Source organism: Perissodus microlepis, chromosome 9 (genome assembly GCF_051167445.1).
Source record: "Perissodus microlepis isolate ML-2025 ecotype Zambia chromosome 9, ASM5116744v1, whole genome shotgun sequence".
NCBI classification, from domain to species: Eukaryota; Metazoa; Chordata; class Actinopteri; order Cichliformes; family Cichlidae; genus Perissodus; species Perissodus microlepis.
In genome coordinates this window covers 19,842,612-19,855,693 of record NC_140469.1, presented here as the reverse complement: position 1 = coordinate 19,855,693, position 13,082 = coordinate 19,842,612, and the positions used below count along the sequence as shown (strand labels likewise).

General features: G+C 39.6%; 1 protein-coding gene across 7 annotated transcripts in view; it reads left to right on the top strand.

The window, feature by feature from the left end:
• The window catches only part of cacnb2a (calcium channel, voltage-dependent, beta 2a), a 72,593-nt gene that overhangs the window by 55,901 nt on the left and 3,610 nt on the right, over positions 1 to 13,082 (top strand). For 5 of the 7 annotated variants that reach the window (XM_084939500.1, XM_084939502.1, XM_084939504.1 and 2 more), the window contains 9 exons: positions 3 to 139; positions 264 to 340; positions 962 to 981; positions 3,955 to 4,035; positions 4,153 to 4,211; positions 6,840 to 6,949; positions 9,489 to 9,640; positions 11,408 to 11,503; positions 11,999 to 12,181. In XM_084939500.1, the coding sequence (XP_084795626.1) occupies positions 3 to 139; positions 264 to 340; positions 962 to 981; positions 3,955 to 4,035; positions 4,153 to 4,211; positions 6,840 to 6,949; positions 9,489 to 9,640; positions 11,408 to 11,503; positions 11,999 to 12,181 (915 nt within the window). Of the gene's footprint in view, positions 1 to 2; positions 140 to 263; positions 341 to 623; positions 758 to 961; positions 982 to 3,954; positions 4,036 to 4,152; positions 4,212 to 6,839; positions 6,950 to 9,488; positions 9,641 to 11,407; positions 11,504 to 11,998; positions 12,182 to 13,082 lie in introns of all 7 variants that reach the window. The other 2 variants (XM_084939505.1, XM_084939506.1) reach the window with 1 other exon arrangement.

Below are 13,082 nucleotides of genomic sequence, written 5' to 3'. Positions count from 1 at the left end.
AGAAGTACAACAATGACTGGTGGATAGGACGCCTGGTGAAAGAAGGCTGTGAAATCGGTTTCATCCCCAGTCCAGTGAAGCTTGAAAACACTCGTATCCTCCAGGAGCAGAGAGCCAAGCAGGGCAAGTTCCACTCCAGGTAAACAGACTCGTGCACACCAAAGTCCTTTGCTTTAGCTTTGAGATAATTTATTATGAATGTGCACATCATTAGATATTCAATTTTGTTGGCCTAATGTTAAAAATTGTATTTATCATTTCAGTAAATTGGGAGCAAACTCATCATCTAGTTTAGGTGAAGTTGTTCCTAACTCACGGAAATCTACTCCTCCTTCATCTGGTAAGCAGCTTCAGGGGTGAAAGTCCAATTTTGTATTTAATAGATTTGTTAGTATTTAGAATCAACATTTAGTCACTGAAATCCAGCTGTAGGTAAGATGTACGTATTCCTAACCTCAATAAAACAGACATTATTTCTGCCATAACTGCACTTTTACATGTTTCATGTACTTTCTGTGTAGTACCTACATTCTGTGCTACTTTCAATGTAAATCCTACCCATTACCTGTGACCTCCTGTCTTCACCGCCATGTGACGATGCTCTTGTCTGTCTGTGTGGGTAGCCATTGACATAGATGCCACAGGCTTAGACCCCGAGGACAATGAGCTTCCAGTCAACCTGCGCTCCCCTAAAGCCAGTCCAAACACTGTCATGTCACCCCTAGCAAAAGAGAAACGAATGCCCTTCTTTAAGAAGGTAAACTCTACCTGAGCTACCCGACCCTCCCTTCTTCTCTATCCGTCCGCACGGCTCTGACTAAAATGCCTATGGCTGCTCAGCTACACGCAGCGCCCCTCCTGTTTGTCTACACCATCGTCCTTGTCCCTCGGCGTTCACGCCACACTTAGCATGTATGCCTTTTCCTAACCTCTCTCTTTTTCCTCTTTCGTCTTGCCACAGCTAAACAGAAGCAGAAGTCGGTAAGTCTTTGTGTGCAACCGCACCAGCACAGCAGGGTGTGGGGATAACCTTCATGGTCTGAGCTGTGAAAAACTCTCAATGCATTTCCTAAGCATAGACTCACCTATGTACTCACACTACTCACCACTCCTGCCAGCCTGTGCGTTGTGATTGTTTTGTGTGTAAATTTGGGATCTCAGTGTGAACAGCTTGTTTCTTGGTGAGAGCTACAATTGATGAGAAAAGTAATGCCGTGGTCCTATCTTTTATCAATATGAAGCTAGAGTATAAAGGCAAAGAGAATAAAAACAGAAAACATGAAAAGCCAAGAAATGATGATTGACAAATTAAAGGAAAGCTTGAATCCCAACCTCTCGAGTGAGGAGATATGGATGTTCAGTCAACATCATAAAAGACTACCCAGATGAGAGCAATCTTTTCCACGATGATGGGGCCTTCGTCTTCAGGACATGAGGGGTCACTGAATCATTTTATAAGCAAAAAATGGTCCAAATCATATACTGCAGCATTCCAGCTGCACACCTGTGAGAGGCTTTGGATCGCCGTCATCACAGTCCAAATAAACAAATGTGCTAAAGCCTCCTCAGGGTGGCTCTGCTGACACATTTGATAAATGACAAAGATTAAAACTAAAGAAACTCCTCTTACATTTCATTGATGTAAGTAAAACATATAATATAGTTTGATCTTGGTTTTATTTTTAATTCATTGAAGTGTTATTTCAACTTAGTTTTGGTTTAGCTTTAGTTCACTATAACATACTCTGGTCCAATCCTCCAGCAGACTAACAGAAACATGGAGACTGCCAAAGCACACTGAAACCTGTTTTTTTATTTGTAACATATCTGTAGGTCAACATAAAAACCTCATAAAGCAGCAGCTTGTTGTTTCATGCACTTTATATGGATTAAGCAAAGAATAATGAATTTCTAAGCATTTGTGGTGCTGATGGGCAGCTTTAGTCTTCCCATGAAACTCTCAGCAAGAACTCAGTGGGGCATGTCTTTACCCATTCTTATGCTACACTACTCATATTTTTCATTAGTGACAGCTGAAATAAATAAATGCTGTTTGCTGTGGGACTTAAGGATATAGTAGAGCTTGTTTCCCATGATTACAGTGACCATGTAATCTAGAAGTTAAATATGCTACTGAAAGGATTTAAGCTGAGCTACATTGTTCATTGATGGCATGTTAGTCAGCAGTAGTGTGCATCAGTTCCCACAGCGTCTCTGGGGAAGCTCACTGACGACAGCGAATGCTAGATAGAAAATGTTTAGAGCTGAAGGGACGAGTAAGAGGGAGCAACAGACTGCAACAAGAAAGTCTAAATAAATCATCTGAAACACTTATCGTAAAGATAACACAGATCGAAAGAACCGCCCGGACATGAGGACAAATAAGGGATGACTAAGAAAATAATGTCAGCAGTCCTTTTAAGTAGCCAGAGAAAGTAGAAGTAAACCTTCTCTCTGTTTCTCGGCTCAAACACGCTGTTCTTCCAGACAGCGGGACACAGAGGTATGAGGGTCATTGGCTCGCTGTCACAGACCATAATGCATTTCCTCTCTGAAACCACATGCTAATATTTGCAAGGATTAAGAAGACAGTCTTAAAAACATTATACACAAATTGAATTTATAATGCTAATTTCCACTAAAACAGCAAGTTCACTAAAAACACAAATGCAAGAATGTATCAGACGTTTCAGTAGTTTATAAATGTATTAAAAAAATAATTCGAATAGGGTTGCAAATAAAAGATTTTCATCTCTATGAATCAACTATTTTTTTCTTTATTAATATATGCATGTTCACAGTAAATTGTAAAAATACAAAAATATTTGTGTGATTATATCTCTCATAAACATACCACATGACATTCTGCACTGGAGAGCCTCACAGTCAAACACCCAGTGTTCAGCCTTAAATTAACTGTATTGGTAATAATCAAAATCATTTTTATGTTTCTGTAATGATTAATTAACAGAATGCACCAGTTCAATCAAAACCATATTTTCAATGCATGTTATTCATGAATGTTCAAACTTACTGTTTTACAAAAAGGCCCCCATTGTAAAACACAATATTAGTGTTGTTGTTAGTGTTATTATGTAGGTATTTATTGGCATTCCCAAAAAGAAAATGTAGTTTTAGTGGTTAAATGTTATGCTTGATTGATTCTTATTTTCTTCGAGGATTACAGTGTGCTGGATCAAATTTGGGTATAAAAACATGAATTCAGTTCATTTGCGTCATCAATAACAATATAATTTTTTACATTTCTAAAATATTATATAATAATAGGTGGTCTAATAAATATGCTAATGCTGCATGTGCATACTTGCAAGTATTTTTTAAGTGTAATGAAAGGCGTCTTAGAAGGCATCACATAAAAGCATTTTTACATTTAGAAAAATAACTGTTTATAGTATGTGCAAAAGTCACATCATGGACCGCGTTGACCTCATAATAAGGTCAGTCTAAGTGTTGATTAAAAACAGGCTGTTCCACAAACTGAGCTCCGTTTTTGTCCGTACAGCAGTGAGCGAGTTTTTCTAACTGTGTCCTAATTTTGTGTTTTCAGTCAAAGCTTCTGTTGATCTACTCGGGCTTCTTTCTCACTCCCTGACTAACCTTTCCTATAATTTAGCTTCCCTTTTATTCAGCGGAATCAGAACCATGACATGAGAGACTCGATCTGACATATATAAATATTTTTCGTTTACGGTAACCTCCTTTGAAGTGTCATCATTAAAGTTTCTGAAGAAAACTGCCAAATTGGTTATAAATCAAAGCTTGTTTGTTTTTTTCGAACCAGCTCGGACGTCCCGTTTCATGGTTCATAATGTTTCAGTGCTTATAAAATGTCTACTTCGTTGTTTTTCCATCCCCTTAAGTGATTTGTGATGGTGAGTGTTTACTTTGTCTCCATAAATGTGTAACTGTTTTTCTTCTTCTCTCCTTCTGAAGACGGAGCACATTCCTCCGTACGACGTTGTGCCTTCCATGCGGCCCGTGGTTCTGGTTGGACCGTCACTGAAGGGCTACGAGGTGCATCAAAGCTTCAACTTACCAAACACAACACTGAATTTTCTTTAGTATTTTCTTTAGTAGTTTAGAAAACCTGACTCATCGACTCTTGTTCTCTCTCCTGAATCTCATTTGCAGGTGACAGACATGATGCAAAAAGCGCTGTTTGATTTTTTGAAACACAGATTTGAGGGAAGGTAAGCTTCCTGTGACCTTTTTAAAAACACAAGCTCCCATCCCGCTTCCTTCCTCACTCTTCCTCACTAAGTCTATAGGCTGGTATTTATCTCTCCCTCGAGGTTAGCTGAGGGAGTGTGTAACAAGTTTGTTTGGCCTGGAGATGTGTGCCGCTGCTTTAAATAGGCCCTCTCCATGTCCTTAATAGGCCATAATGGGCCCTAGAGCAGAGCAGGATTCTCCTTACTCAATGCTGAGTCCATCCTCCCACCCGGAGCAGAGAGGTTTTTTAGTTTAGAAGTTGCACAACACTAAGATCCACTCAGATCATCAGCAGCTGCGGAGAATACCGTTTGATCTGCTGATTTGTTTTAAACAAATTTACACCTGTAAGTAATTCCCTGCTGCTGCTCTCTGACATTTGTCTTTGATTTGGTGTTAGTTTTTCTTAGTTGGTTTGGCACAGTTTTCACCTGGCAATCGAGATTCCTACGCCGTGTGCGAGTCTCAAATGCTCAGCGCATTTTTGTATGCGCTCTCTTGTTACTTTGGTACAGAATCCTCAGTTATGAGCTGCAAAAGACATGTTTTTTCATGAGCATACAAATGTTATAAATCCTCAAAATGTATAAAATAAATGTTTAAATTTATCTTGTGTAAAGTTCGTGTTACTAAAGTTAGTAACATGCCCAAACTCAAATATAAACACATACTGTTCATAGCGCCGTTTCCAGAGTTGTTACAGTTTAGCATGTTCTTTGAGCTGTAGTTATACTTCTAAGTTTTACATGTTTGATTTCTATTCAGTGCAGTTTCGTTTAGTTCCCAGGGTGGATGTGCTCATTTCGCTTCAGTTTTTGTGTTTTTCGCTAGCTTTAGTGTTAGTTTTTGTTATTGACATGGGTGGTTTTGCTGGAGTTTCAGAGCAAGACGTGACACAGTACAACAAAGCAAACAACTACAGACAACCACAGTCACACAGACATCTCAGTCCCAGTAAACATATGCACCAAAGCCTCGTCAGCCTGACAGCGTTGACACGTTTGACCGAGCCGACAAAGACTTAAACTGAAAACATTTCTCGTATTTTTTTTATTTAGTTTTGTAGGGACATATATTATTTTAGTTAGTTTTATTTCAGTTAATGTTTTTCCAGCAAATACAGATCAGACATTAACAACATCCACATGGTTTTTATGTGGGATACTTTTCCTTTATTTATATAACACAGCAGATAGACAGAGGAAAGAGAGAGGAGGAATGACATGCAGCAGAGCTCCCCAGGTGTTCAACCACTGACTGAGCTGTTAAGGCTCTTTAGCTCATGTGCGTTGTATCTACAAAATCTGGAAAAGTTAGTGAAATCATGCACAGCATTCCCCAAAACACCTCCAAATGTCTGCAGGGAAGGGTGAGCAGTTGTGATATAGTATCAGTATTGACAAACTGTTTATATTTGATGAACACGATCAATGAAAAACAATACAATACGACTTCATTGTCCGCTTAGGGAAATTCGTCAGGGACTGAAGTGCTGTCACAGAAGCTGCCTTTGCAACGAGTCAATAAGCATTAAAAGAAAAGAGAAATAAATAAATAGATGAAGAACATTAGTCTAAAGTATATTTTCTTGGCATTTACCCGTGACAAAAGGTTTGTGCTCGTGTTAAGATGTAATCATTAATGGTGTCCCAGTTGGTTGAGCTGTAATGGTAACAAGCCACATTCTTCTTTTAGTAAAACAGGGGTGGTGGATTTTTTTGTTTGACTAACTAGGTCATGGTTTCTCAAAGGAATTGCTGCTGAGTTCTTCAGATGTATTTCTGGAAGCGTTGAGCATCGCAAACCAAGTGCTGTTCAGCTGCAGTATATTTAATAGAGAAGCAAACATTTCTACAACCAGTATCTCTAATTCTGGGAAACCAAACATCAACAAAAACAAGCAGCACTGCACAGCAGAGGTTAAACATGTAGATTTTAATTTAGAGTGAACTGTCCCTTTACCCTGGAGTTCCTGTGTGTAGGACACCACCTTCATGACACGAGAGCCTTTACTTAAAGCAACAATGAAGGGAAGTCTCATTTTAGTCACATATACGCCGATCTGGTATCACATTTTGAACACTGACGGGTGAGGGGAATAACACTGATTATTATCATCATGGCACCTGTTAGTGGGTGGGTGGGATACATTAGGGGAACATTAGGAGAGCAACAAAGTCAGAGCAACTCCAAAACTGCAGCTCTTGTGGGCTGTTCCCGGTCTGCAGTGGTCAGTATCTAGTGATCTGCTTTCCGATCCAACAGACAAGCTATGGTAGCTCAAATTCCTGAAGAAGTTAATGTTGGTTCTGGTAGGAAGGTGTCAGAATACACAATGCATTGCAGTTTTTTAGCTGTTTAGCAAAGCAGGGACCAACACACTATTAGCCAGGTGGCCATAATGTCATGCCTGATCGCTGTAGCCTAAATGTTTATAGTGAGCATGATGCAGGGCTTTCAATGACGTGATGATTGCTCTTAATGCTTTGAGAACTGCAGCAGTGTTTTAGGAAATGTGCTCAAGCAGTGGATAAAAACTGCTGCCCTCAGCAACATCTCGTTTTAAGCCCAGATCTACTGATTACTTCTCCCATTTCTCGTGACAGAATATCAATCACTCGAGTCACGGCGGACATCTCTCTTGCCAAACGCTCAGTCCTGAACAATCCCAGCAAGCACGCCATCATCGAACGCTCCAACACACGCTCAAATTTGGGTAAGTTTCTTAGAAAACTCTACGCCTGGGAACATCTGGTGTTTTGATTCATAATGTTTTCAAGGAGACCAGCTTATGTAGCAAAAAGGAAGGAAACGATTAAAGAAACTCTTGACAAGGGTAACGATAACTCTAGACGGCCCTGAATGGCCTTGGCTGGCTTCTTTTGTTTGGGATGAAAGATGGAGCGCAAACATGCAGTAATAAGTTCAAGAGCCGCTCTGATTTGACTGAGGTTGATTGGGGTTTAGATGTGATTAGAATGAAACAGATTCCGGAGTCAAACAGAGGTGACAAGGCTAATCTCTGCTATGTATCACCAGAAGCATCAGTCAGCAGCCACAGCAGAGGAAGAAGGCAGGAAAAAGCATAAAATAGAAGCACATCGTGTGTTAAAAGTACAGTTTTTAATGATTACAGAGAGCCGCCACACTATAACTTTGACTTTGTTCGTCTTCAGAAAACGAAGTCTTTGTCAAACCTACTTTTTCATTTAATATACTAAACATAAAGCTTTTAAAGTTAAGGACCACTCAGGATGTGTTTTGTCATTCTTTTGTTCTTATTTTGTCTCTCAAAGCTTTTGTTTTCCTGCCAAAAGAGCAAAGAGCATGCATTTGCTTTCTATGTAATTTAAGGCTTTTTAAGAGAATTTTATCTTCAAAAGTGACATTGGCTTGAAGCTGTGCTCCTTTAAGATGGGTGAAATGATTTCAGGAAAAGTTGGAAACACGTGAAATTGGTGACCCTCTGTGGCATTTTTAAGTTGGAAAATGAGATTTTGAATGAGCTGTTAGGCTGGAATGTTTTCATGTTATCTTCAGACTGTCGGGACTGGAAGTCATGAAGCTTGGCCGTGATTTCTCTCCGGACTGGGCCTTCCTGAGTTATTTGTAGGATTGTTTTTGCAGTCACGTCGTCATCTGCTGGAGTGGGGAGTTGTGTGATGTAAGAGTCGGTATCTGTTAGAGGTAACATAACGTGGCTCCTCACTCACTCAGAGCTATTAGTCTCCAAGCCGTGTCCCTGAAGTCATGATGTCTTTTGAATATTTAAGTGAGGCAGAAAAAGCGATGCCCTAAATCACTGATGCAGGCTCAGATTTTTAAAAGGCGTACTATATGACTGATGGACTCTGAGCAGTCATAAAAATTCATCTTTAATAATAACTAATAATCATTTTTTAGCCACGCTTTCAGTGTGACTCTAGAGAGCCACATTAAAATGGGATGTCTCAACAACTAATGGATGGATTGTTGCAAAAGTTTGTACAGATATTCAAAATAAATTGAAATCACGCTTGGGATCCTTTTTAATCTAGCGCCATCGTCAGGTATAAATCTGTCAAATATATATTTGTACAGTGGTGGATGGTCACATTAAACATGCCCCTAGTTTCCAGTAATGAGGCCAGCAAAAGTAAGGCAAGTAATCCCTATGAGCCAAAAGACCTTCAGATTACTTTAAACACAATGTTTTTTACACTCATGGATCTGTATGACATCACAGAGAGCTGATGCCTTCACCTGCTGTTTAGCCTTGTGTTTACGAGAGGCAGCCAATTACAGGAGAGTCAGCTTAAAGAGAGAGGGGGTGGAGCTAAAACAACTTCTTTCAGACAGTAGATGAACTTAAGGCATGCATCATTGTTCGGTTTAAGATAAATAAGGAGTATTTTTAACTTTAAATCATACACAGCTACTCTAGGACAGTCCATAATAAAATATGGAGTTAGGAGTATCTTTAATCTTGTGAATATTTTGCAATAAACTAAGCATAAATATTAATGGGGCCTATTATGTTCATTTTCTGTCATCCTAGCAGAGAGCTGATCTGCGATAACGAACTCAGCTGTTAAAAGACGAGATCATTTTTGTTTTTATTCTTTTAGTTTTATCAGTAATCATGAAATATATTTGTACAGGCACATCAAAACAACTTGTGAGGTGTTTTTAGATGACACTACAAGATTTGTGATGTCTTTGAAAGTCAGCAACAGAGGATATATTGGTGTTAATCGGGGTTTCGGAAGTGAACTTAATCATTAAGGGGATCTGGTAAGAATGCATGAAAGAAATCAGCTATTAAGTTATGATCCGGTGCATGAAAGTTTATTTATCCAACTTTAAATTAATTGCAGTTGTGAGTATGAATGGGGAAACGACACCAGTGGACTGCTCAGTGTGGAAAATAAACAAAGACAAGATTAGACTTAAGCCTCTTGGTCATAAACTTCCATAAACATAAATATAGTTATTGGTTATGCTAACAAAGAAATGGCTAAGTTAAACTTGAGTAGCAGGATTGTCGCCCAATGAGAAGGTGAAAAAGAGAGTGCAGATTTTGAGTAAGGAGTGAAAATAGGGGGATTTCAATCAAGTGGCAAAGAAAGAAAAGAGGAAGTGTGCCACTGATAAACAAAGTGCAAAACAAACCAGTGTTACACAAGCTACTATCACGATAAATCCCCCTGACGACTGATAAGAAATAATTTCCTGCTCTGAAAAGAATAAACCCACACCTCTGTGTCTCCCTTCAGCTGAAGTCCAGAGTGAGATCGAGCGAATTTTTGAATTGGCGCGGACGTTACAGCTGGTGGTTCTGGACGCCGATACCATCAACCACCCGTCACAGCTGGGAAAGACTTCCCTCGCCCCCATCATTGTCTACGTCAAGATCACCTCACCCAAGGTAAGAGAAATGATGTCTGAAGGAACAGAGAGGAACAGATGCACTTGCCAGTGTACATGTGCTATGATGGAAAATAAGGACAGTGAGGAAACGGCTCAGCAGATGTTCCCTGTACTCTCATAAAAGTGTTAGTCAGCTCCGCTGGTTTATGTGTGTCTGTCTTCGCGTCGTCCTGTCTTGTCACCGCTTGTATTGTCTCTCTGCAACTGCTCCCTGGCTTTAAATCCAGCATGTCAGACGCGACTGCTACTTTGAGAGTGAGAAAATGCGTGAGAGGACTGATTCATCACTTCGACCTTCAACAAGTGTACAAAAGGCTCATGAGTCAGTGATCAATAAAAAGCACATCTCAGAAAATGAGAGAAAGCAATAGCTGATGAACAGACACAAGATGCCAGCTTTAAATCACAGTGGCAGCAGATTAAATCACACTCGAAGTGGGGAAAATAAATTGCTCTTTATCACCTGGCCTCTTAATTACACCTACTGCTGCTTCTTATACACTAAGAGTAACTTTTAATATGTTGTATTTGTATAAATAGCAGTTAAATGAGTAGAATTACTCAACTTCATTAGCAACTGCACAAATGAATGTAAAGACACCGTATGAGCTAAATATTCTGTATCAAAAGTAAAAATAGCCAAAATTGCTGCATTAAATTATTTCAGGCAACACTACTGTTTAATTTTCGTGCCTCCCAAAATGGTCTTGGATGTGGCAGCATTTATTTTGGGAAGGTTATACTTATTTATGACATACACAAAGTCTATTTAATGACAGACGTTTGACATTAGCCATCAAATATCACCACGTGGCACGAACCTGGTAGTATGTGGAAAATATTGAATGTTTATTCTACAGTAGTAGCACATTGCAGCCTGCCGCACACATAAAACAAAAGAAAATAAGGAAAATGTATATTTCAATACAAAAAGTAGTTTTCATATCATATTTATATATACTGTACATGCACAGTTGTACAGAGATGCAGGGGGTCCCACTGTTGCCTCTCAGCAAGAAGGTCATGTGTCCGAAGGTGGCCCGTGGAGTGGAGCTTCTTCCTACAGTCCAGATACATGCATGTTATGTTAACTAGTGATTTTAAATTGACCATAGGCATGGTTGTGACTGGTGACCTGTCTCTGGTATACCTGGCCTTTCACCCTGTGACAGCTGGGATACCTCCATGATAAATGGATAGTTGGATGGATATCCAGTATAACCACAAATAAATACAGTGTGCTGGTGTTAAAATGAGCAGGGTTATTGTTTATTATCTATTTCACAAACTAGTTAGCAACTTACTGATAGGAGGGAAAAGAGTTATGCTTTTTCTCCATTGTTTTCTGTAAACTAACAAAAATCCCACATGCTGACTGGACAACATACCTGATGATACTCTATATTTCAAGAACAGATTATAATCACCAAGAGAAATATATTGGTCAGCCTCTAGATATCATATATAAGTGCCAATGGCAGATTTAATTGACCAGTTGAGCCTTAGGATTTGAGGTTTTCAACCCACATTTATGGGGTCTCATCTAAAAATGGGTTTTAAATGGGATCTGAAAATAATGAAAATTCATTACTATCTATCTGTAGTGGTGTAAAATGAATCCTTCTAAGATGACATTAATTGTCCACCTCCAAAAGAAGCTCCTGTTTAAAGCTGAGAAACTTGTGTGCTGCACGCACAAAGCTTTAATTTAAGTTTGTCAAAAACAGCCGTGACCTTGTTGCCTTTCGTCCTCATTTGCCTTCAGGTGTTACAGCGGCTCATCAAGTCCAGAGGCAAGTCTCAGGCCAAACACCTCAATGTCCAGATGGTGGCCGCCGACAAGCTGGCTCAGTGCCCTCCTGTAAGTCTCCACAGCGGACCGAAATTACTGCCAATTTTAATCCAGTGTGTGAAATAACTTGGAGTTTTGTTCTTTTTGGCTCTGGGTTTTAATTTGTGCATATCTGAAGTCAGGTTTTGTTTATTCCTTTATAATTTCTGCCAGTTCTATTTCCGTCCCTCTCTAATCTGCTTACTTATTATTTTAGAAAATGAGGCAAACCCTCCAGTATTGTGAAAGCGGAGGTTTAATTTCATTTAAATAGCAGTCAGTGTCTTTAGGGGTTTACAGTTTAAGATTTTCTGCAAAATGAATACTTAATGTTATCTAGTGTCTAATCCTGTGAGTTGTTTCTAACTTGCCCTGATGGTTTTTTTATCGTTTTTTGTTTCCTTAAAGATCACTTTAAGTCTTTTAATGTGAAGTTCCACATCAGCGCTGGCTGGTTTTGTTGACCCTGTCATGTCTCCGTTCCATTTCCTTCAACTCTGACTGCGCCCGTTTCGCCTTTCGCAGGAAATGTTTGACATCATTCTTGATGAGAACCAGCTGGAGGACGCATGTGAGCATATGGCCGATTACCTGGAGGCCTACTGGAAAAGCACTCACCCCACCAGCTGCAGCCCCCCTGACCCAGTGCTAGCAAAGCTACCCACAGCCAGCCTGCCCTCCAGCACGGCCCCGGTCTCTGGCGTGCAGGTACAAGTGCTGAGCATACTCTGGGCCAATGGAGGCCATGGAAATGGAGGGGATCCAGAAGTGTGGGAGGCAGGATTAGAAAGGAAGAGATGAAAGAAATCAGAGCTTTGAAGAATTACAAAATGTTGTAGTTTGCATCTACAATATCTGCTAAAAGTCTTTACTTTTCTCATATTATGTTATTCTTTAACATATGCACTACAGGTAATGTGTAAATTAAGAATAATCTACTTTATCTAGGATAGGTACACGGGTATGAAATACTAAGGAAGAAACTGAATTTAAAATGCTCTACAAGAACCTTCTGATGCATAAAGAGGAACTAGATCAGAGAAAACATCAAATATAAAAGGACGAACAGGAGCTGACAGCAAGAAAAGAGTTAGCAGAGACAAAACACGCTTCAAGAGATGGGAACAAAATTCATATTAACAGGTCAAAACAATGCTGTTATCACGTTCATTTGATTAATCGTGGCTGATGCTGATGATACAGGAGACCCCTGAAGTTTAACTACCACAAAACGTGTAAAACTCAATAGAATAAAAACAGTTTAGAGACAGTTTGGACGTAGACAGAGAGCTGGACTTTAGTATTTAACATGAAATCATTTGTTTCACTTTTAATAGTTCCTTTTCTAATGTAGTTCCTTTTCAGCTCAGCTCTAAACCATTGTTTTTGTTTAATATATTGTATAACAACCCTCACCCTTATGGGCAGTTTCAGTCATCTGTAAATGCTGCATAATCCCCTTATCTGCCCTTTCTCTATCCACTGCCATCACAATGTAAGACTGAGAGCGAAGAAAACGCTGATATTGATGAGGAGCAGGAGTGAGCTTGTATTTGCTAGTGTGGTAAGTGCGGCGAGGTCGAGTGATGAAAGCTGAAGCCGAGGAGCA